At 34.9% G+C, this 24,598-nt stretch overlaps 1 protein-coding gene across 5 annotated transcripts in view; it reads right to left on the bottom strand.

Annotated features, from left to right (window-relative positions):
* LARP1B (La ribonucleoprotein 1B) overlaps positions 1-24,598 on the bottom strand; it is a 125,338-nt gene that overhangs the window by 67,337 nt on the left and 33,403 nt on the right. For all 5 annotated transcript variants that reach the window (XM_032412821.1, XM_032412822.1, XM_032412824.1 and 2 more), the window contains 3 exons: positions 23,189-23,363; positions 18,307-18,479; positions 11,651-12,016 (listed from right to left, as the gene is read on the bottom strand). In XM_032412821.1, coding sequence (XP_032268712.1) covers positions 11,651-12,016; positions 18,307-18,479; positions 23,189-23,363 — 714 coding nt within the window. The remainder of the gene's footprint in view (positions 1-11,650; positions 12,017-18,306; positions 18,480-23,188; positions 23,364-24,598) is intronic.

Here is a 24,598-nt window from a genome sequence, read left to right as displayed (position 1 = left end):
AAAGTTTAAAGTATTTATACCTAGATAACCTATAATGCTGGATTCTCATATTCTCATGAATTTCTCATTCATGTTCTCTTCAGGTTATCAGTATCAAGGTTACGCTCTTCTCATAAAATACCTGAAGTATTTATTTTTTGCCTACTCATTCAACAAGTATCTGAGTATTTACTATTAGCTCTATTCACTGGAAATACTTGTGCATGGCTGGAATTATTCCAATTTTAGAAAAACATGCTAATAAAGCCAAGTTTTCTCCAAGTTTGAAGATTTATAAAAATGGTTTCTATCAACTTTCTTTTCCAATAAATTTTGGTAAGTTACATATTTTTCTAGAAATTTCTCCCTAGCTAATGTTCAAATTATTGGTCTAAAATTCCTTCTTAAATTTTTCCATAATCAGTAATTACATCCCCATTTTTACTGCAGTGAAAATAAGTACATTTTCCTCGTCTTTTTCTTCATTAATATTAGTCTTTCCACAGAATTAAGTGTTGGTATGATTCTCTTGTGTTAGATCTAATTATTATTTACTTCCATATACTTTTACGGGGATTTATTTTGTTAATTCTTTTTTTTAACTTTTACCTTCTTGGAAGCTATAGCAGATTCTATTACTGTTCAAAGCCTGCATTCCCTAGATTAAGGGATTATGCATATCCACCTTTCACACTTTTTGAGAATATACATTTCCAGCCCCATAAATTTAGCCACCATCATTTGCTTTAGCCAACCGAATGTGAGAAAATTACATAAAGAACACCTAAGCAGCAACTTTAAATACATTTATACACTTTAGCTCAGCCTTTTGTTCATCCCCTATTATTTATGAATGAATAAGCAAGTGCTATATAATGGCTGTTCTTTCAGCATGAATCCCCCCCAAAATAAGTATTTTCCTGATAAGATTCTTGACTTTTATTCATTACAAAATGACTCTTTAGTACTAGTAATGCTTTGTTTTCAAATCTACTTTGTAAATCTATTGTCTGATATCAATATGTACAAAAGCTTTAGTTACTTTTTATTTGGGAGGTAGGTGGATGTTCTTTTACAAAACTTTTAATTGGAATAAAAAAACTGTAACACAAAACTTACCATCCTAACCATCTTTAAGTGTACTGTTCTGTACTGTTAAGTATATTCACTGTTGTGCAACAGAGAGCCAAACATTTTTCATTTAGAAAAACTAAAACTTTACACCAATTAACTCCCCCTTCCTCCCTCTCTGGCAGCAACTGCCAATCTGCTTTGTTTCTATGAATTTGATTTCTTTAGTACCTCATTTATCAGTGGGATCATAGTGTGTCTTTGTGGCTGATCTCACTTAGTATGTCCTCAAAGACCATCCATATTGTATTATGTGACAGATTTCCTTCCTTTTTAAAGGCGGAATAGTATTCCATTAAACATATATACCACATTTTGTTTATCCATTCACCTGATGACGGACATTTGGCCTGCTTTTTGACCATTGTGAATACTACTGCTAAGAACATGACTGTGCAAATATCCTTTTAGTTTTTTGAGGAACGGCCATACTGTTTTCAATAGCAGTTATATCATTTTATGTTCCCATCAACAATGCACAAGGGTTCCAATTTCTCCACATCCTCTACAACAACTGTTATTTTCTGGGTTATACTTTTTATTTTGAAAGTAGCCATCCTAATGGGTGGGAGGTGATACTTCATTGTGAATTTGATTTGCATTTCTCTAATGAACAGTGATGTTGAGCATATTTTCATGTGCTCATTGGACATTTGTAGATCATCTTTGGAGAAAAGTCTATTCAAGTCCTTTGCCCATTTTTTAAACTGAGTTTCTTGTTGAGTTGTTGGATTTCTTTAAACATTCAACAATATTAACCCTATCAGAGGATACGCAAATATTTTCTTCTTTTCTGTAGGTGACTTTTTCATTCTGTTGTAAGTTATTATAATCCCAAACTGTTTTTATTACATGTGCTTTTGGTGTCGTATCCAAGAAATCATTGCCAAATCAAATATGAAGATTCACCCTGTATTTTCTTCTAGTTTGTCTTTAATCTTCAAAATTTTTTTACGTATGAAGTTAAGGGAAGGGTCCAACTTTACTCTTTTGCATGTGGCTAACCAGTTTCCCCAACACCCCTTCTGAGATTGTCTTTTCCCATCTAGTGATCTTGGCACACATATTGAAAATCATTTGATCATACAGTCAACTCAAGGATTTGTTTCTGGACTCTATATTCTACTTCATTTTTTCTAGGTCCGTCTGTATGCTTATACCACACAGTTTGATTATTGTAGTTTTATAATATGTTTTGAAATTAAGAAATGTGATATTTCCAACTGTATTGTTTTTAGAAATTGTTTTTTGGCTCTTCAGGGTCCCTTAAGATTCCATATCAATTTTAGCACTAATTTGCCTAATTCTGTAAAAGATGCCGTTAGCATCGTGGGATTGCACTTAATTATATAGATCACTTTGGATAGCACTGACTTAAAAAAAAAATTTAAGATATAATTCACATATGGTACATCTAACCCAGTATATGATTCAACTGCTTTTTAGTATACATAATTTTGCAATCGTCATCACAATCAGTATTATGACATTTTCATCACTCCAAAAAGAAACCCAGTACCCATCAGCAATCACTCTCTACTTCCTCCCAAGGAAATTCCCACCCAACCTAATTAACAATTCATGTTGCAGCATGTATCAGTAAATTCATTTCTTTCTATTGTTAAACAATACTTTTATATGGTTATACCACTTTTTATCCACTCATCGTTGGGTTCTTTCCACTTTCATAATGTTGCAATTAACATTTTTGTACAAGTTCGTGTGGACATATGTTATTTCCTTTGTGTACATAACTAGGAGTGGAATTCCTGGTCATAAGACAAATCTAACGTTTAACCTATTGAGAACTGCCACACTACTTTCCAAAGTAGTTGGATCATTTTACATTCTAACCAGTAGTCTACAAGGATTTTAATTTCTCTCCATCATTACCCAAACTGTGAATGTATCTTTTTTATTATAGTCACCCTAGTAGGTAGGAGGTGGGATCTCATAGGGATTTTGATTCTTCATTCCTCTGGTGGCTAATGAGATCAACAAATTTTCCATGGACTTATTAGCCGATTGTGGATCTCCTCTGGAAAAGATGTCTATTCCGATTCTGTGCTCATTTTATAATTGGGTTGTCTTTTTATTATTGAGTTATAAGAGTTATTACAAATACAAGTCCTTTATTAAAAATATGATCCACAACCATTTTCTCCTAACCCACTTTTTCAGTGTTTTTACAGCACTTGTAGCTTCACAGCAAAATTATGTGAAAAGTAGACTCCCCACTATCAACATTCTGCACTAATTGCTTACATTTGTTACAATTAGTGGACCTACGTTGAAACATCATAATCACCTAAAGTCCACAGTTTACGTAAGTTTCATTCTTGGTATGTATATCCCACGGATTTTGATACATGTATGATGACATGCACTCACCATTATACTATCATACAGAAAAGTTTAACTGCCCTAAAAAACCTCTCTGTTCTGCCTATTCATTTATTCCCTCCCCAAACCCTGGCAATCACTGGTATTTCTATTATCTCCATATTCCTTATTCAGAATCTCAAATACTTAGAATCATACACTAAGTATGTAGCCTTTTCAGACTGGATTCTTTTACTCAGTAATATGCACTTAAGATTCCTCCATTGTTTGCTCATTTCTTTTCAGCACTGCATAATATTCCATTATCTGGATATACCACAATTTATCCATTCATCTGCTGAAGGACATCGTGGTTGCTTCTTCAGCAATTATGAATAAAGCTACTGTAAACAACATATGCAGATTTTTTTAAGCAAACTCTAACTTCAACTCAACCCCAAGATCAAGTCACATGCTCTATCAACCCCAAGATCGAGTCACATGCTCTACCGACTGAGCCACTCAGCCACACCAACATATGCAGATTTTTGTGTGGCCGTAAGTTTTCAGTTCCTTTGGGTAAGTACCAAGGAAGATGATTACTAGATAGTATGGTGAGAGTATGTTTAGTTTTGTAAGAAACAAACGGTCTCCCAAAGTGGCTATACAATTTTGCATTCCCAACAGGAATGAGTGCCTGTTGTTCCACATCCTCATCAGTGTTTGATGTTTTCAGGGTTGTGGATTTTGACCATTCTAACATGTGTTGTAGAATCTCATTGCTTAAATTTGCACTTCTCTGAGTATATGATCATTCACCAACTGTATAACTTTCTTTGGTGAGGTGTCTGTTCAGATCTTTGGCCCATTTTTTAATCAGGTTGTTTTCACATTAAGTTTTAAGATTTTTTTTTTTAATATTCTGAGTAATAGTCCATTATGTGTCTTTTGCAAACATTTTCTTCCAGTGTGTGGTGTGTGTCTTCTCATTATGGACAGTGTTCTTTCCAGAGCATAAGTTTTTCATTTTAAGAAAGTCCAACAACAATTTCTTCCTTCATGGATCATGCTTTTGGAGTTGTATCTAAAAAATCATCAACCGGGGCACCTGGGTGGCTCTGTTGGTTTGAGTGTACAACTCCTGATTTCAGCTCAGCCTGTGATCTCAGGGTCGTGGGATTGAGCCCCGCATCAGGCTCAGCATGGAGTCGGCTTGGGATTTTCTCTCCCTCTCCCTCTGCTCCTCCCCCAGCTCGCACGTGCATGCTCTCAAAAATAAAATTTAACTTTTTTAAAAGATTTTATTTTAAACAAAAAATTTTTTTTTTTTTTAAGATTTTATTTATTTGAGATGGAGAGTGAGCGAGAGACAGAACACGAGTGGAGGGAGGAACAGAGGGAGAGAGAGAAATAAGACTCCTGGCTAAGGAGGAAGCCTAATGTGGGGCTAGATTCCAGGTCTCCAGGATCATGACCCAAGCCAAAGGCAGCCGCTTAACTGATTAAGCCACCCAGGTGCCCCTCTTTTATTTATTTGAGAGAAAGACAGAGAGAGAGAGAGAAAGCACAAGCAGGGAGGAAGGGCAGAGGAGAGGGAGAAGCAGGTTCCCCACTTAACAGGGAGCCTGATGTGGGGCTAGATCCCAAGACCCTGCGATCATGACCCCAGCCGAAGGCAGATACTTAACCAACTGAGCCACCCAGGCACCCCAAAATTAATTTTTAAAAGTCATCAACCAACCCAAGATCATCTACATTTCCTCTATCTTATTTTCTAGAAGTTTCACAGTTTTGTGTTTTACATGAAGGTCTGATCCACCTGGACCTACTTTTGGTGAAAAAATATAGGGTCTGAGTCTAGATTCATTTTTTTGCATGTGGGTCTCAAGTTGATCCATTACCATTTGTTGAAAAGACTATATTCTCTCCATTGTACTGCCTTTGTCCTTTGTCAAGTATCAGTTTACTATATTATTGAAAGTGTGTTTCTGGGCTCTCTATCGTGTTCCATTGATCTATTTGTCTTTTACCAATAACACATTGTCTTGATCACTGTAGCTTTATAGTAACTCTTGAAGTCAGAAAGTATCAGCTCTCTGACTGTTCTTCAATACTGTACTGGCAATCCTGGTCCTTCTGCCTCTCTGTATAAATTTTAGAACCACTCAGTTAATATCCACAAAATAAATTCCTGGAATCTTGATTGGGACTGCATTCAATCTACAGATCAATTTGGGGAAAACTAGTAATACTGAGTCTTCCTGTCTCATTTAGTAGTTCTTTAATTTCTTTTCATTAAGAGTTATCATATTACTCATATAGATCTCCTACATCTTTAATTAGCTTTATACCTCATTATTTCATTTTGGGGAAGAGGTGCTAATGTAAATGGTATTATGTGTTTATTTTCTTTCCCTATCATTTTCTTCATGGTGCCCCCTGAAGGACAAAATTTAAAAATTTTTTATGATACCCAATTTTTTTCTTCTGTCGCTTGTGTATTGGTTTCATATAAGAAACCACTCTGTCAAATACAAAGTCATGAAGATTTTATGTTTCCTTGCAATCCTTGTATAGTATTTGCTCTTATATTTTGTATCAATTCAAATGAGTCAATTTTTTTGTACATGGTGAGTTAGGGTGGCATCTAATATATTCTTTTGCATATGGATATCCACTTGTCTGTCCCAAGACAACTTATTAAAGACTATTCTTTGCCTATTGAATAAATGGTTTAGGCACTTTTGCCAGAAGTCAGTTGAACATAGACATATGCATTTATTTCTGGACTTTGAATTCTCTTCCACTGACCTGTTTGTCTATGCTTTTCCTAGTAACAACACTGTTTTAACATAAGGACTGTACATGAATTCTTCAACTTTGTTCTTTTTCCAAGATTGTTTTGGCTATTCTGGGTCCCTTGAATTTCAATACGAATTTTAGAGCATCTCATTTTTCTGCAAAGAAGCCACTTAGGATATTGACAGAGATTACACTGAATCTACAGATTGATTTTGGTTGGTTACTACTTTATGGTGTATGCTCCCTTATCTTTTTGATGTCACATATAAATAACATAACTGATTTTATTTACATATACTCTGATGATATTTATTATTTTTGCTATCTAAACATCTGGGTTTAAATCTACAACTTTAGGGGCGCCTGGGTGACTGTCAGTTAAGCGTCCAACTCTTCGTTTTGGCTCAGGTCATGATCTCAGGGTCATGAGATCTAGCCCCCCACTGGGCTCCGCACTCAGCGGAATCTGCTTAAGATCCTCTCTCCCTTTGCCCCCTGGCCCCTCCCCCAGCTCGCTGGCTTGCTCTCAGATAAATAAACAAACAAACCTACCACTTTATTTTTGTGCTGGAAGCCCCTTTCTTATTCTACATTTTCCCTTTCTCCTAGTTTCACAGTTCTTTCCTCTAATTTTATTTTTGAATGGGTATCCTTCAAACTGCAACATGAAAACTTTAAAAACTAATCAGTATCTTTTTCCTAGACGCAAAAAAAACTCTTAAATACTATTCATTTAATTGCTCTCTCCAAGTCTGTGTTAATGTTATGTTAAATCTGTAAGACACTGTTTTATACAGTTAATATTTAGATTTATTCACATATCTCTTGCTTTGCTCTGCAATGCTTTCTATATACCTGGCATCTGAAATCATTTATTCCACCTTTGCAATTTCCTTTGATGAGGCTTTCTTAAGTTACAATTTCTCTCATTATATTTCACCCTCTTACTTGAAAGACACTTTGCAAGGCATACAATTATACAATTATAGGTTGATAATTATACAATTATAGGTTGATAGTTATTTTCCCTATATTAATAATATTAATAATTCCAGTGTCTGTTGCATTCAACTCTTTACTGTTGGAAAGTCAGCTGTCAGCTGTGCACTCTCCTACCTTTAAATGTAATCTGCCTTTTTTTCCCTGGCTGCTCTAACTGCTCCTCAATTCAGAAAAAGTCCCAGCTATTACCTCTTAAAATACTGACTTTGCCCCCTTTTCTCTAATCTTTCCTTCTGAAATTCTGATTAAATGTCTATTTTAGACCATTTTTATCACTCTGTATTCCACATTTCTTGCCTTTCTAAACCTTTTCTCGAAATAAAAAGCTATAAAATAAAATCCAGATGTTAAATTCTACAACTTGATTTGAAATGTAGTAAATAATAGCAAAGATTCTCCAAAATATCATTACATACCCTTTCATATATTTTCTTTGCCTCTCTGTGCCTCTCTGTACTGATTTCTGAGTAGTTTCTTGTAGAAGTCCAATGCGCTATCCATTGTGCCACGGAGCCACCTTCTGAGTAGTTTCTTGTAAGCTGTCTTCTGATTTACTGGTTCTCTAATTGTATCTAATCTGCTATTAATCCCCTTAATTGATTGAGTTAATTTAATTAACTATTTTTACTTGCAGAAATTCTAGGAATGTTACTGTTTACTACTTCTTCCCTGCACATACTGTTTTTTTAAACACAGTTAACAGTTATTCCATATTCTGTTTAATAATTCCATTATCTAAATTATTTCAGGGTATGGTTTTGCTCATTCTCACATGTAGTACCATATTTCCTTGTTTGATTATTAATTTTGTGAATTGCTCACATTCCTTTTAAGATAATTTGAGTAAATTATTCAAGGTCTAGGATAAAAGTGAATGTCCTCACAAAGGAGCTATGTTGGCTTCTGCTAGGTTTCTGGGAAATTAACAGGTCATAATCACTTAAAATTCATGACTAGTGGTCACGTCATCTAGATACTATGAATTTAAGTTGCGTGATTATAAATTCTAAGCCATTTTTTTTTTCTTCTTAGTCTGTTCAGCACAACTAGGGAAATTTCTTTGTAGTCCCACAGAGGAGTAGGTGAGAAAGCAAGTTAAGTTCTCTTTCACTTAGGGTATATTTTTAGGTACCAATTTAATAGAAGACTCACTCAAATCCCCAACTTTGGCTGAGCCATAGGTTTGTGGCTATGGCTTTTCCCCCTTTATTTTTGGGGGACTTCTGGAATGCTGAATTCCTCAAATTCCCCAAATTCCAAAATGGTCTCCAGGGCAACACTGGGTTCAATACTCCACACTTCTCTATGGCTTTATTCTGATAATAACTTACCTTGCCAATCTTCAAGGATTTTAAGATGTTTTCTCATCTATTAAAAGGCCATTTGAGTTGTCTTCAGCAGTAAGAACATGGCAGAAACAGAAAGCCTACACTCAGTGTAGTGCAGTTCAATATAACTTCTGGATCCAGCAAAAAATCCTTTTGCGAAGTCAGAAAAGATCACTAAACTACCCTATCAATTTGGCATTCTTTTCATTTACATCTAATTCAATCTGTCCAGTTCCTGACATATCTGATTATTCTTTCCTCTTGAAGTTGGTTTTTGGCTTCTACAGCACCACTTCCTATTACAACTCCTAAGTGATGATTCCTCAGGGCTCAGATCTGGGTTTTCTTATTTCAACATTTCCTCTGCTACCAAGTTACCTTAAATTATCAATACCCATCTCCTAGACTACTTTAATAGCTTCCCAAGGGGATTTCTTCTGCCACTCTTGTACCTATCTAATCCATTCTCCACCATAATAACCAGAGTTATCTTTTAAATACAAAAATTAGGGTGGCTCAGCTGGTTAAGCATCTGGCTCTTGGTTTCAGCTCAAGTCATGAGCTAAGGGTCATGAGATCGAGTGCCATGTCGGGCTCCACACTCAGTGCAGAGTCTGCTGGAGATTCTCTCTCTCCCTCTTCCTCTGCTCCTCCCCCCGCTCACTCTCTCTCTAAAATAAAATCTTAAAAAAAATAAATAGAAAAAAGAAAAAGAAAAATTAGATTAAGCCCTGTTGCCTGTGTAAAACCCTCCAAGGTACTTTACTTGAACTTTAGAAAAATTCCAATTTAGCATGGCCCACAAAACCATATATGATCAGACTTCTGCCTATATACTACCATAACTGTCCTTATATAATAATACTATAAACAAATGGACTTGTTTTTCAGTCCTTAAAATACACCAAATTCTTTCTTCCCGAAGATCCTTGCCACTTGCCGTTTCCTCTTCCTAGAATATGGTTTACCTGGTCTTTGCAGGGTTTAATCTTACTCATACTTCAGATCTCACTATAACTGACTTTCTCACAGGCATTCATTCCCTGACAACCCAACCCAGGAGCATCCTGTTCTTTTCCTTTAGCACATTTATTATAATTTTTAATTTGTGATTAAGTATTTATTGTGGGTTTATTTTAATGTCTGTCCTCCCAATTATTTGTAAGAACCAGGCATGTAGAGACCTTACTGTTATCTTCCCATTCCATGCCCAGGACCTAGCACAATGTCTGGCTCATATTAGGAGTTTAACAAATATATATTAAATCACTGTTTTCTTTCCCTTTAAGCAGACCCACAGGAAAAGTACAATTCTAATCAGAAATTACATGTTGAACACAGAATTAGAAAAAAGGGGAATAAGTCAGGTGATAAGAATGTACATACAAATCAGGCTAAAATACAATATACTTATGAACAGACCCATAATGCTTAAGAGTCATATAGCCAAGATTACTTTCCCCTAATGTTTCATGGTTAAGTGGTCAGATGCTGGTTTTTAATTAACTCAATACATAGCTTTTCCTTATTGCTGTCTACACTTTAGTTAAAGCAAATAAATAATCACCTACAAATATGTTTCTCAAGATGGCCTGAAAGTTCATTATTTGGAACTCAAAAAAATTCCCCATAGAACCAATATTATATACAGTGGTTAGCTTTTTGTTGGTTAGTTCATAATGTTTAATCCATTACTCATTTATCCACCTAATGAATATGAATTGAGTGCTACTATGTGCCAGGAACTAGCAGTGGAGATATAGTAGTGTACAAAATAAGACAAAAATCCCTATCTTCATTGATCTTATATTCATGTGATCAAAACAGAAAAGAAGTGCAATATACAGAACAGTAGATGGTGAAGAACAAAGCAGGGTAGAGAGATAGGGAATGGAGGGAGTGTAATTTTAACCTATTATTAAATTTATTTCTAGCTCTTTCTATTCCAAAAGGATTTAAGTTAGAGATTACTTACAGAACCTAAGTATCACAAACAAAATAACCATGCTTAGACAAGGAAAGATTTTAAACCAAGAAACTATAAAAACATACTTCCTTTTCACAGTAGTAGGACAGAGAAAACTATTCAGGCCCTTAAGTTACAGACAAGCTACAATAACCTGAGGCATGGTCTCCAAAAAGGCAATGGTTAGAGAAGGTAAGGGGGTGAATGCACTGATGGGAATTCCAGAAAGAAAAAGAAATGAAGAGCGAAGGAGGAAAGCACACTTCTTGCTAATGATAACGAACCTCCATGGACAGCCAGTCCCTTCGATTTCAATCACTAGTTGGCAGACTCTTTTTCTACAACTGTTAACTATTTCTGACCAAGATCTCTCCTCTATTTGGCATAGTATAGTTACACAACTTTCCCCTCATTATTCTGTCCCAAAAACAAATATTTAACTTTTTTTAATGGCAGAAAAAGATCCCATTAGTCCCTATCTTTATCATTAAAATTCATATCAAAGGAACGCAGATAGCCAGTAGAATACTCTGGTTCTCATATTTTACCCTCATAACTAGGATAGGTATTCAGGATGTGGGGTCAAATTCAAGAAGATAAAAAACTGGAACAAGGTTTCAAAGAGCACCCCTAACACCACAGTAATGATTGCACAAGGAGAGACAATCAGCCATTTTAATCTTCTATCCTTGTCCACAACCATAAAGCATTCACCATAGACTAAGGAGAGAACAATGGAAGGGAACAACAAAAGTAAGCCTTCTCTAAAACCCTACTCATTTAGCTGGGGTGATTATAGGCCAGGGTAAGGAATGAGCATATAAACTAAGCCTGTCCATTAACTTCAGGTTTTTTTCTTATTAGAAAGAGCCTTATTATTTTCACCTGAAAAAAGGGTTTTAGTAAATGAGTGCTCATTTTTTATAATTATTCATTTCACTGTCATTTTAATAAAATTATTTCTCAGGTTGTGACTATCAGACATATTCTGGGAATTTTTCAAAATTAAATTTATTTATATTCAAAATTTAATAAAATAAAGCCTCAAGTTTAGGAAAATACAGGGAGCAACATAATAAAAAAACTAGTATCAGCAGAAATATTACCCAGAAAATATTACCTTTATGGCTGTGTGTTTGTTTTCATCTTCCTCCATCCATAGATCCTGTTCATAGTAATATAAGCCATCATTAATGACTTTAGCAAGTGCAGATGTAATTTTTGCCCGAGACATGTGGTTGCCTGTTCGATCTCCTCCAGGATGTTTTCTCATGTAAGGTGGTGTCTGAGTTACAATCAAAATCTTGTTTAAATCCTGATCATCAATTTCATAATCTGAATCATTATCAGACCAATCAGTAAATGTGTTTTTTCGTCCTTCTATTTGTTCTATCTCTTCATCAAATAAAAAATCAAGTTCTTCTTGCTCTTGTTCATCTGAAGGATACAGCTGATCTGATGCCTCTTCAGGTAGAGATGATGATTCCTAAAGGAAGAAAATGGTATTTTATATACAAACTTTTTTTTAATCATTTTGAAAAGAAACATCACATAATAATGTTACAAGTTAGTAATATGAAGCCTGTGTGTTCAGTAACTAGTTAGCAGGCAAATTATAAAAGAAAATCAAGCCAATATTATTCTGGCCCAATAAATACAAAGAATTTGCTAAACACTAAGTTTAATGCTAAATAAAAACACAAAATTGAGTAAAAGGAGGGTTAAAGATTCCTTTAGAGTAAGAATGGTGCTTAGCTAATCCATTATAGCACACCAACTCATTTTACAAATGAGGGGAAAAAAAGGCTTAGAGCTATGAAGTTAATTTGTCCAGAATATCAGAATTCGTCAGGACTAGAACAATCAAGGTTTTCTGACTTCCAAATTCAATGATCTTCCTAGTCCAAATCCTCACAACATTAATGCCATTAGCTAGGGTTCCTAGCTAATCCCTCTTCTCAATCTTCAGCCTCACTCACTGTGGCCAGGTTTTCATATTAAATTTACCTTAACATGCATTGAACTGTTGAACTTTGTCCTTCCTGAAAAAATTTAAATTGCTTCCTACTGGGTGACATAACAAGTCCAAAACTTTAGATCCTAGGTCTTCTAAAATCTAACCTCCTCTAGATTTCCATAACTCTCAACACAAGAAAACAGATGTCTCAATGTCATTTTCCAATGTCAGCCTCTGACCAATCCTTATCCTTCAGCAAATGTTAACTCTCCTCTGCCTAGAATAAAACAATCCCCCCTCTCAGAATTCCTATTAATGTAGTACATATCTTTTCAGTCAATTATTATCTGGTCCTCACTGTGAGCCAGGCACTGTTCAAGGAAAGGATATACAATAATAACTCTGCCCAGACAGAGCTAACATTCTACTAAATAGAAGACAGTCCATGATAAGTTTTTACTAAAAAAAATAATAAAAATAAATAAGTTTTAACACACTGTGAATATATTTTTAAAAAAACTATATACCTTGTTATTCACATTTACAAGTACATGAAAAAAAGTCTGAGAATAAACACCGAACTGTTAATAATGGTAAACCCTGGGGCGCCTGGGTGGCTCAGTTGGTTAAGCGACTGCCTTCGGCTCAGGTCATGATCCTGGAGTCCCTGGATCGAGTCCCGCATCAGGCTCCCTGCTCGGCAGGGAGTCTGCTTCTCCCTCTGACCCTCCCCCCTCTCATGTGCTTGCTCTCTCTCATTCTGTCTCTCTCAAATAAATAAATAAAAAATCTTTAAAAAAGAAAAAAATAATGGTAAACCCTGGACAGAGTTTCTTACTTTTTACTTTGTATCAGTTGTATTTAAATTTGTTTCAAACATAGATTTTTTTTTTTTAATTTGTGAGGAAGAAACAAGAGATTTGGGTTGAAGAGGACTTGACTGAGCACACTTACTTGCAGTAATGATTCACAGTAATGAAAAAAATAAATCCATGTCAACATGAAAACAAGTATTATACTATCAGAAAATCAGAAATTGTTCTGACTTTCTGGAAAGCAGAAAGCAAATGGGATTGTATTGATAATAAACAAGACTAGAGGAAACAGCAACCTAGAATCTATATAAAGACTGACACCACTGGTTCCACCGGGGCCCTAAAAAGTTTTGAGATAAGCACAGTGAGCAGGAATGGACTATGTGACAGCCATCAAAATGGATATTTGGAAAACCAAACTACAGGATACAGCTAGAACAGTCAGTCCCACACCCTTACCTGAGAATATGAAACTATAAAATCTGCTCCCAACTTAAAGCCCAAGAATTGCTTTCTAAACAAAATGAAGGATTTGCCAAGAGAAGGCTCATGTCCATGGAGCCAGACAGAGGTTGAACACATCCCAATATTATTCTAAACTTCTAAAAAAAGAGCTGGGGGGGAAGAAAGAGAAGGTAGTTTTACCAATGAATGAAGTACACTAAGGAATTCTACTTCCCAGAGAAAAGTACTGATTTTATCAATTCTGAAGACTCAGAACTAGCATGACTGTTCTCTGCCAAGGTCTAGAAGTCTAACAGGACCTTTACACTTAACCAAGAGTGTGCATGATGACATCTCACATTCAGGAGAAAGGCTTTCTGGATGAGCAATCTACAAGGCCACAAAAGAAGTCCATACCAATTTATCATTAACTAATATGAACCATCAACTAAAGATCACCACATATTAAGAAATAATCATCACCCTAAAAGAGGACTGTAAAAAAAAACAAAAAAAAACTGATGGAAATATCAGAAAACAGAATCTTTTTTAAATCCCCAATTCCAAAAAAACAGTAGCCAGACGATCAATTCAGGGAGTCCTAGGGGGTCCAACATCAGATAAAAAGGAACACCAAAAGTTGAAAAAAAGAGAAACATGAATTTTCCCAAAATAACGGACATGAATACACAGCACAATAAATAAAAACAGACCAACTCCAGGGTATATCATCTGAAATTTCAATAGTGGTGATGAAGAAATAATCTTAAAACCTCAACAACGGGGCGCCTGGGTGGCTCAGTCGTTAAGTGTCTGCCTTCGGCTCGGGTCATGATCCCAGGGTCCTGGGATCGAGCCCCGTATCGGGCTCCCTGCTCGGCGGGAAGCCTGTTTCTCCCTCTCCCGCTCCCCCTGCTTGTGTTCCTGCTCTCGCTGTCTCTCTCTGTGTCAAATAAATAAAATCTTTAAAAAAAAAAAAAAAAAAAAAACCTCAACAACAAAATCACTTGTTACAAAAAATCTAAAGGGACTAAATTTCACAAGAAAAAAAACCTGACCAAGATGACAGTAGAAAAAATGCTTTCAGGGGCGCCTGGGTGGGTCAGTCGTTAAGCGTCTGCCTTTGGCTCAGGTCATGATCCCGGGGTCCTGGGATCAAGCCCTACATCGGGCTCCTTGCTCTGCAGGAAGCCTGCTTCTCCCTCTCCCACTCCCCCCACTTGTGTTCCCTCTCTCGCTGTGTCTCTCTCTGTCAAATAAATAAATAAAATCTTAAAAAAAAAAAAATGCTTTCAGATTTCTAAAGAAATCTACCTCTGAACAAGCTATAGCTACTCTAGAATGTTTATTTTTAAAAGATCATTTTTTTTTTAAAGTACATTGGCAATGTTGTCATTAAGTAACCCAACTCAGGAGGTATCACTGAAATATCTAGGCCCCCAGAACCTACAGTCAGCTTTCCTCCAAGCCAGATCCTCACTCTGTAGTATCAGAATATATTTCAGATCTTACTAATGGCACCAACATTCTTTGGCCATAAAACTGAAGGTCCTAGATTTTATATCATTCTTGTTCCACTATTAAAACCAGATTCCATTACCAATTTGCTGGCTCTATACATACTTACCCTTCCAAAAACTTTTTTTTAAACCAAGCCAAAGATGCTATCAATTTTAACAGGAACCATTATTTTTATTTATTTTTAAAAATTCGCACAATTGTGCTTTATTAATTAGCACATTTCCTGAATTTAAGCCCCTTAAGAAAAAGAAATCAGTTTTGGAGAGTTTTAAGTTGCTTGGCACCTCTCTAACTAGTCTTTGCAGTAATTTCTGGCACTTAGTAACTTTCCTTTGCCAGTTCCTGTAAGAAAGGCAAAATTTTTCTTTTTTCTTTTATTTGGGTATAGTTGACACACAACACTGCATTAGTTTCAGGTGTACAACATATCAATTCAAGTTTTATGTTATGCTATGCTCACTGCAAGTGTAGCAACCATCTGTCACCATATAATGCTACTACAATATCATCGGCTATATTCCCCATGCTGTGCTTTTTATTACTGTGATTTATTCATTCCATAACTGGAAGCCTGTATCTCCCTCCCCCTTTACCCATTTTGTCTACACCCCCGACCCCTGCCCCTCTGCAACCATTAGTTTGCTCTCGATAGTTACAGGTCTGACTTTGCTTTTTGTTTACTCATTTTGTTTTTTAGATTCCACATGGGTGAAATCCTATAGTATTTGCCTTTTTCATTTTGACTTATTTCACTTAGCATAATACCCTCTAGGCGCACCCATGTTGTCGCATATGGCACAATTTCATCCTGTTTTACGGGTAATATTCCACTATATATGTGTATCACATCTTCCTTATCAATGGACACTTAGGTTGCTTCCACATATTAGCTATTGTAAATAATACTTCAATAAACATAGAAGTGCATATATCTTTTTGAATTAGTATTTTCATTTTCTTTGGATTAAATATTCACTAGTGGAACTATTGGATCATATGGTAATTTCTATTTTTAAATTTTTTTCTTTTTTTTAAGATTTTATTTATTCATTTGAGACACAGAGATAGAGAGAGAGAGAGAGCATGAGCAGGGGGAGAGGAAGAGGGAGAGGGAGAAGCAGGAGCTGAGCCAGGAGCTTGATGTGGGGCTCGATCCCAGGACCCTGGGATCATGACCTGAGCCAAAGGCAGACGTTTAACCATCTGAGCCACCCAGGCGCCCCTCTATTTTTAAATTTTCAAGGAAACTCCATACTATCTTCTACAGTGGCTGTATCAATTTACTTCCACACCAATAGCATACAAGGGAGGAACCATTATTTTAAAAGAAATACTGAAATGGAGATTTTTTTAATGTGGAGGACAAATGTAGATCTTAGAATAAATAAAATACTATACAAATCTTTGTCAATGATCCAGGACACGATCCTTTTTATGGTTTTGTGTGTGTGTGTGTGTGTGTGTGTATGTGTTTTCAGGACACCATCCTTAGCCTCCCTACCTATACAGGGATGTTATTTGCGATGATAATCATAGAATTAATCAAGAACTTCAGAAAATCTTGTCTTGAGAAAGCTGCTTTAGGATTTTTTTTAAAGATTTTTACTTATAATGAGTGAGCACATGAGTAGGGGGAGGAGCAGAGGGGGAGAGGGAGGCAGCCCCACATGGGGCTGGATCTTGCCACCCTGAGCCAAAATCTAGAGTCGGACACTTAACTGAATGAGCCGCCCAGGCACCCCTAGAAAGCTACTTCAGGCTTTTAAGATGTCCCCAGGGGGAGGGGGAGGGAGGGGGGGCCACCTCTTTTAACATTTAAATATGCTATGTTTAACCCCCACGGCTAATTAAAAAGTTATCTTTGATGAGGGTTTTTCAAGCTCAGCACTATTGACATGTTAGGCTTGATAATTCTTTGGGGTTTTTTTGGGGGGGGGGGGTTGTGCGCTGTAGGATGTTTAGCAGCATCTTTGGCCTCCACTCACAAGATGCAATAGCACTCTCCCAGTTTTAACAACCAAAAAATGTCTCCAGACATTGCCAAATATCCCCTGACGAAGCAAAATTTCATCACTCCCTCATTCCCCCAATGGAGAACGACTCTTATAACCCTTCATGCTCTCTTCTTCATGCTGTGATGGTAAGGATAAAGAGCCTTGGGTTCATAATAATCTTCAATATAATAGCCTTCTTTATGCTTCCCAATTCTTTTTAGTAACCTTTTCCTTACAGAGCTGACTTTCAATATTTGAATCATTTGAGTACCACTGTTTCCACATTTATTTGTAGTAAACTTCTTACTTTGAGATAACTGTACATTCACATACAGTTATAACAGAAATCTTACATTATTTTTTTACCTAGTTTCTCCCAATAGTAACATCTTGTGAAAGTATAGCAAAATATCACAAACAAGATAAACATTGTAATAACCCATTAATCTTACTCAGATCTCCCCAGCTTTATTTGTACTCATTTTATTTATGGTTTAGATCAGAGCAATTTTTATCACACTTCAAATTTTGTGTATCCAGCCATGTGTCAAAAATATAGCAGTGCTACCATCAAGGATCTCTTCTGCTGTTTCATAACCACACATCCCACTCCCTCATGTGCCCCTAAGAAATCAATTCTCTTTTCCTTCCTTACTGTACACAAAAGCACCAAAAACACATATAATCTGTACCCTTTATAAATAATTAACAGGTCACAAATAATATAACAAGGTTATAATATAAATTCACAATTTAGAAAAATTTTGTCAGCTTTAAAAAAGTTATTCAAATTTAAATTAGTCACAAGTAAAAAGACCACATCAAAATATTCTTAAATCATATTCAGAAATAGAACATAAATTTTTAAAATTGACACAATATAACTTATTTTCAACTACTGAGTATACCTAAAGTTTTCACTTATAGCCAATTTTTACAATTTAAACTTTTCCAAATTTTATAGATTTACTTGACAAACAAAATACATTGGCCTTACATTCAACCCAGGAATGTACTACACTTCACTTGGTTTATAACAATTTACCTTCAATTTCACTGGAGATGGACGATGTCTCTTTTTAACTTCTACCCAAGGTTCTGAGTCCAAGTCAGGCAAACTTGTAGACAAACCTCTAGACATTGCTTGAAGATTACTTGTTTCAGTATTTTTCTTTGGGTTCAGTGGACTTCCAGTTCTTGGAGAATTTGGGGCAGACTCTAAAATTTTAAGTTAGTACTTAGTTAAAATATTGTTTTCTTACTTATAAAGCACTTCTTTTTCTTTACTTAGGCTTGATTTTTTTTCCACAAAAACATGATATATCAAATCTCAATTACAATTTTTCCAATGCCTTTCAAACCTGAAAAGATGTAATGTAAGATGTATTTGAGTGAAGCCAATGAATAATAGATAAAAGAAATGTCACCAACTCTTACACAGATCACATTAATTCAAACTTCTTAAGCGTATCAATTGAGTCACTAATTGTGGTAATACATTTAATTTAGGGGTCAATTCCCTGTCAAATCTTAAAATCTATCAATTATAATGAAATTATGGAATCTCAAATGCTATTAAGCAGAGTAAATGCATATTTTATTCAAGGCAGTATCAGTCCTTCACTATTCTGCTACAATCTATAGCAAGGCAATCATTATTCACACTTCACATTTCCTCTGCTTACTGAGTTATACCTAAATGCAGTGTGCCCACTTAGCTCCTATTCGATACTGTAAAGAGTAGAATGTCACATCATTAAAGTGCACTGCCCTGGTAATAAAGTTTAAAACATTTTAAAACTCTGTTAGAATTAAAAATGCTTTTCTCCACACTATCTCTTAATCAAAATAATTACATCCTCTATAAATAAAATCCTGATTCCTTTACAAATCTTTTTCTAAAAATTAAAAAGAATACTTATTTTAAGTTATAATGCAATACATACTTCCTGGACAGAGTTTTAAATACAAATTTATACTCTAAGATTCTAAATATCATTTAATTTAGTCCCCAAAAGCCAATTACTTGAAAATACTGCAAAGCTGAATATTACATGGAGAAAGTTGAAATAAATTAACAGCAACAATTCTTTTATTTACTAAATGAAAATGCAAAGGCACATTCCAGGGCTTTGGGTTTGAGAAGAATATTCCAAGATTTTACTCTCTTCTACTACATGCTAGAAACAAGTAAGAGTTATTATCCTCTCTATGAACACCTATTAGATACAGGATTCAAATACCAAATTACTATACTACTTTTTTTTAAAAGTACATTGCTTCATAATGGAGAAGGCTCTAAAATTGCATTGTCCAGAACACAGCCGCTAGTCATATGGAGCTACTGAGCACTTAAAACATGGGTAGTCCTAAAATGTGCTAGTAAGTTTAAGGTCCATACCAGATTTCAAAGTCTTAGTACAAAATATCTAAAAAGGTAAAATGGATCTGTAATTTTTATATTAATGTTATACTATCTGGGTATATTAAAATATTTTAAATGTTATTAAAATCAATTTCATTTGTTTTGTAGCTTTTTCGGGCTATTAAAATTATTAGGATTACATGTGTAGCAAACATTATATTTCTATTTGACATTGCTGCTTACAACTTTCTTAATTAATGGTACATGTATCATCAATTGACCCACAGAGGTAGTATAGGTGAAATGCTAGGTTTGGGCTGCAAGTATTGATATTAAAGTTATAGGAATGGGAAGACATTTATCAGCAGAGAACGCTATTTCTAATACTATAAATCACCTATGCTCATAAAGTGAATAAAGCCTTAAAAACAGACTAAGAACCACCACCCTAGCAACTGTAAGAATTAACCAAATTACTATGGATAGTTCATGTATAAATGATTAGAATGGCACATGGTAGGGAAATCAGTTAACTACTATTTTTAACACAGAAATCTAATCTTAAACACCTACTTAAGTTTATTATATAATCATCTCTAAATGCTCGCTAAGCTTGAATGTTTCTACCATGAAGTCAAGTGTTTCGCTATATCCACAACACATGCTTACAAATTAAACATTAAAATACCAAAGAATTTGAGTAAGACAAGAAAATTTAGAATAGTCTGAGTTTTTAAAGGGAAATGTTCACCTTATAATTACCTACACATATGCTGTGTGACATGTTTTCTTTTACAATGAAAAAGTTTCAAACATTATCTATGTAAATTTTAAGGGTAACGGTAAAGCCCTAATCTTCCAAAAACCAATGAGTCTGCATATTACTTGGATGACTGGACATTAAACTTACAGATAAGAAATTAGACACACACTTTGACATTTATAGGTTCTAATTTGTGAGAACATAGAAAAAAATTTATCTTTGCTGTTTTCATTAATTGAAAAAATTGTCAACATGACTCTCCAGGGGTAAAATCACCCTATATGTTCCATGATTATCTATCTAGTTTGACTTCTTTATCCACCCTGAATCCAGGTAATGACACAGATTGCTTTAAAAGGATTATATACTTTATGTGTGGCACATTCAGGAATACTTCTGCAACTTTCCAAAGGAAATCCCACAGCTTATTAAAAAATCATTAGGGATGCTCCTACACATTTTTCAAAAAGCCAACAACAACAAAAAACCCCAAGATGGTCAGGTACCTGACCCTCTCAATTTTGATGAATGAAATCCTTTTACTACTTAAAGAGTTGATAACGCAATACTATATCCATTGAACTGCAAACCCTAAATTTTAAAATTAACATCTTACCATTCCCATAATCAACATTTTCTGGTGCATTGAGGTCCTCTGTTCAGTGCAAAGGTGAACTCATGTTACACAATTCAACCTCCATAGAGGGAAAAATAGACATTTTAATTTCTTTGATGAAAAAAACAAAAATGTTTAAATATTTTACCATATAAATCCCTCAGGAAGTATACATCAATGGTTATGTTTTTTGAAATATAAAGTCTTCTCTTTAGAGATAAAAAGGATACAGATAAAAGTTTCTTTATCTATAGGTACAGATAAACACAATCTACTTTTCCGATTCCTATATCCATTTCAAATTTTTGGTGACATACTACTCTCTACTGAATTTAGGACCTAAGGCTTTCTCATCAGAGGATAATTATTAAAGTCAGAAATATGGGCATTCATGGAAAAGGCTGAATTTATGTATTTATTCCTATGGTGTAAGGTAAATCTGTATTAACTCTAAGAACATTCTTTCTATATGCCTTCATTATGCATCCAGTTACAGATGTATAATCTAAATAACCTAAAATTTTTGACATTTAAATATATAGTGACTTGTTTTGGCAATGTGTATGTGAGATGTAAATGAGTGTATATTTAAAAAAATACAAAAATGTACAAGGCATTGTGATTTTATTCTTGTAATTTTATTAATAATGCATAAATGGTTAAATGAACAGGCATCACCAACTTGACTGACCTATCTTAGCTACCCTGTGGGAAAAGTATTTTCTATTTTTATCTAACTCACTTAAAGCCTGTTCATAAGCAGGTTAAAAATGTCATCTTGGACCCCAAGTTTACACAAATAAATTAATCTAACTTATACAATCAGACATTAAATCTTCAAGAAAACCTAAAAAATATCACTTTTCTTCAACTTTTAAAACAATTGCCCAAGTTGTTTGCTAGGGCTAGAGGCATAGAGGGCTGACAAAGAAACACTAAATAAAAATATCTGTGAGACTGTCCGCTGGTACTTTATTGATGGCAGGTCTCACATACTGGTGTATAAAAAATATATCTTGAAGAGTTTAGAAAAAAATATTCTTGTTCATTTCTCAAATGTCTTATCCCTCAGTGTCCACATTAACACATCTTATAGTCCATGTGAAATATTATGACAACATGTGAGTTGTACACTGTACACTACACTGAAGGGCAAATCAAACAGCAAAGGACCTAACAATCTGGGAAATGCCACTCAAGCCTCTCTATTTTTGTTTTATTGATCTGGACACAGGTACATAAGTCTGGAAGGAAAAGACAGAATCTTGCAATATTTCCAGAATGATAATTAACTTTCCCACCGTAAATAAAAGTAGCACATGCAGCTCAGGCTAATTACACACAAATGGGTGGCTCCTATAAAAACAACAGCAGTCCTCTGGTCTCTCTCTCATTATCATCACAAAGGTGTTTATCTCCATTGTAGTGGTGGCCCAACCTCCTCCACAAGGAGTCGGGAGTAGACATTCTTGCATAGAAGTCTGGTTGCTTTCATTTCTGCAGCACGATTTGTTCCAATGTTTATAATATTTCAGTGAGTCACCTATTCCTCTGCATATTCGATCATATGACATCCAAGCATCAGTAGATCATCACCCTGACTGAAAAAAGTTTAAGCACACACATTTTTTCCCAAGAGGGAATGTCTTAAAAATGATCCAGGAAAAAATTCTTAATATCAAAGCAGTTTTTGGAAATTCTAATTACCATCAATTCTTTATCTATAATTATAATAATTTCATAACAATACCCCAATGCTGCTTTTGAATATAGGTCATCCCGTCTTTACAAGACAGGATTGAAGCACACTAGTAGCAAAATTAAAGTCACCCCCTCTTGAGTATAAGACTTTTAAACTACTCATCCTACTAGACTACTCCAATCTTACAAAAGGAAACTGGCACAACATATCTATAATCATTTAGTAAAATTACGAAGATAGGTAGAAATTCCGTACATGACAAAGTACACAATTTAAGAACAGAGCAGAGATTTACCCATAATTCTTAAATCCCTTTTTAATTTATGGCTGGGGGGGCAAAATGAATAGAATTCAGAGCATCAAAAGTCATTTTGTAATCTTTAATTTTCCTATACAACCTAAATAAACTTTTTTAAAGGATAGGTCAATTGGACCAAACAGCCCACCATTACACTGCTTGCTCTAGAAGAAAAGTTGTTACCTGTATGTGAACAAAAGGCTTGGCCTGGTACAAACTCTGGGCAATCAATCAGTTGAGAGAAGTCTGTTTGTGGCACACTACGTGGAGGAGGGCCCGGAATTGGCCATTTTTCTGGTTCTATCTTTTTTCTCATTTTCTCATCCACAATTTCCACTTCTGTGCTATCTTTCAGTGCCTATAAATAGGTATTTTGAGCTATTAAAGAACTTTCATTCAAAAAACTGTAATTGCACATCCTATACTTCTAATAACCTAAGAATTTTTTAAATCTGAAATTAGCAGACATTATTACAATATATGTTTCTAAAAATACCAATGAATTAACTACTTAGAACGAATTTTTAAATCATTTGCCCCTGTAATAGGTAACACATATCCTCACCTAACACGCAGCAGATAATTTGGTTTTCACAACAGAATAGGCCTTTAAGGATCATTACATCAACTAGAATCAAACTACTTTTACCATAATTAAATTTATTTTTTTTCTCTATTTCCTTTTATCTTACCTTAATATAATACCACCAAATAAAATTTAGGCACTATTTTAATAACTACCACCATTAATTGATAAGAAACAGACATACACATTACTCACAATACCCTATAATGTACACAGATGAGGAAACTGAGGCTCAAAGAAATAATCTGATAAAGATCATAGACTGGGGCGCCTGGGTGGCTCAGTTAAGCGTCTGCCTTTGGCTCAGGTGATGGTCTCAGGGTCCTGGGATGGAGCCCCGCATTGGGCTCCCTGCTCAGTGGTGAGTCTGCTTCTCCCTCTCCTTCTGCCCCTCCCCCCACCTCCCGCTGGTGCTTGCTCGTGCTTGCTCTCTCTCAAATAAATAAAAATCCTAAAAAAAAAAAAATTGTTAAAAAAAATAAATAAATAAAGATCATAGACTTAGTATGAGTCAATACTAGGACTCAATTTTTATTAGCTGTCCACCACTAAGTCTTAGTCACTAGACTATAGTGCTTTGCAAAAATAAACATGCTGCAATTTAATGATAAAATAAAACTAGAACAAAATTTCCTCAAAATAAAGGACTTATTCATCTGAATTTTACCTGAAATTCAAGGGTACTCACCTTTTAGAAATTAAATCAGGAAAAATACAAATATTATATAAAAACTGAACATACATACTTGTTATTTTATAAAAGTTAAAACTCACTATCTTTTAGTGGAAGAACATATCGTATGTGTTACTTTTACATCTGTATGCCCTTAGTGTTAGTATAGTACTCACTTTTCAAGTTATACTTTCAAAACTGGACAAGACTTTAAAATTATTAAAATTTAAAAACAAACTTTTTTGATGGGAATGAGGATACCCTCTGAAAAAATAGAGTATGAAATAGGGAATGAAGGAAATAAGGAAGAAGCCTATAATAAGGGGTCTGAATT

This window comes from Phoca vitulina, unplaced genomic scaffold (assembly GCF_004348235.1).
Source record: "Phoca vitulina isolate PV1807 unplaced genomic scaffold, GSC_HSeal_1.0 scaffold14, whole genome shotgun sequence".
Lineage (NCBI taxonomy): Eukaryota > Metazoa > Chordata > Mammalia > Carnivora > Phocidae > Phoca > Phoca vitulina.
This window is presented reverse-complemented; position numbering and strand designations above follow the sequence as displayed.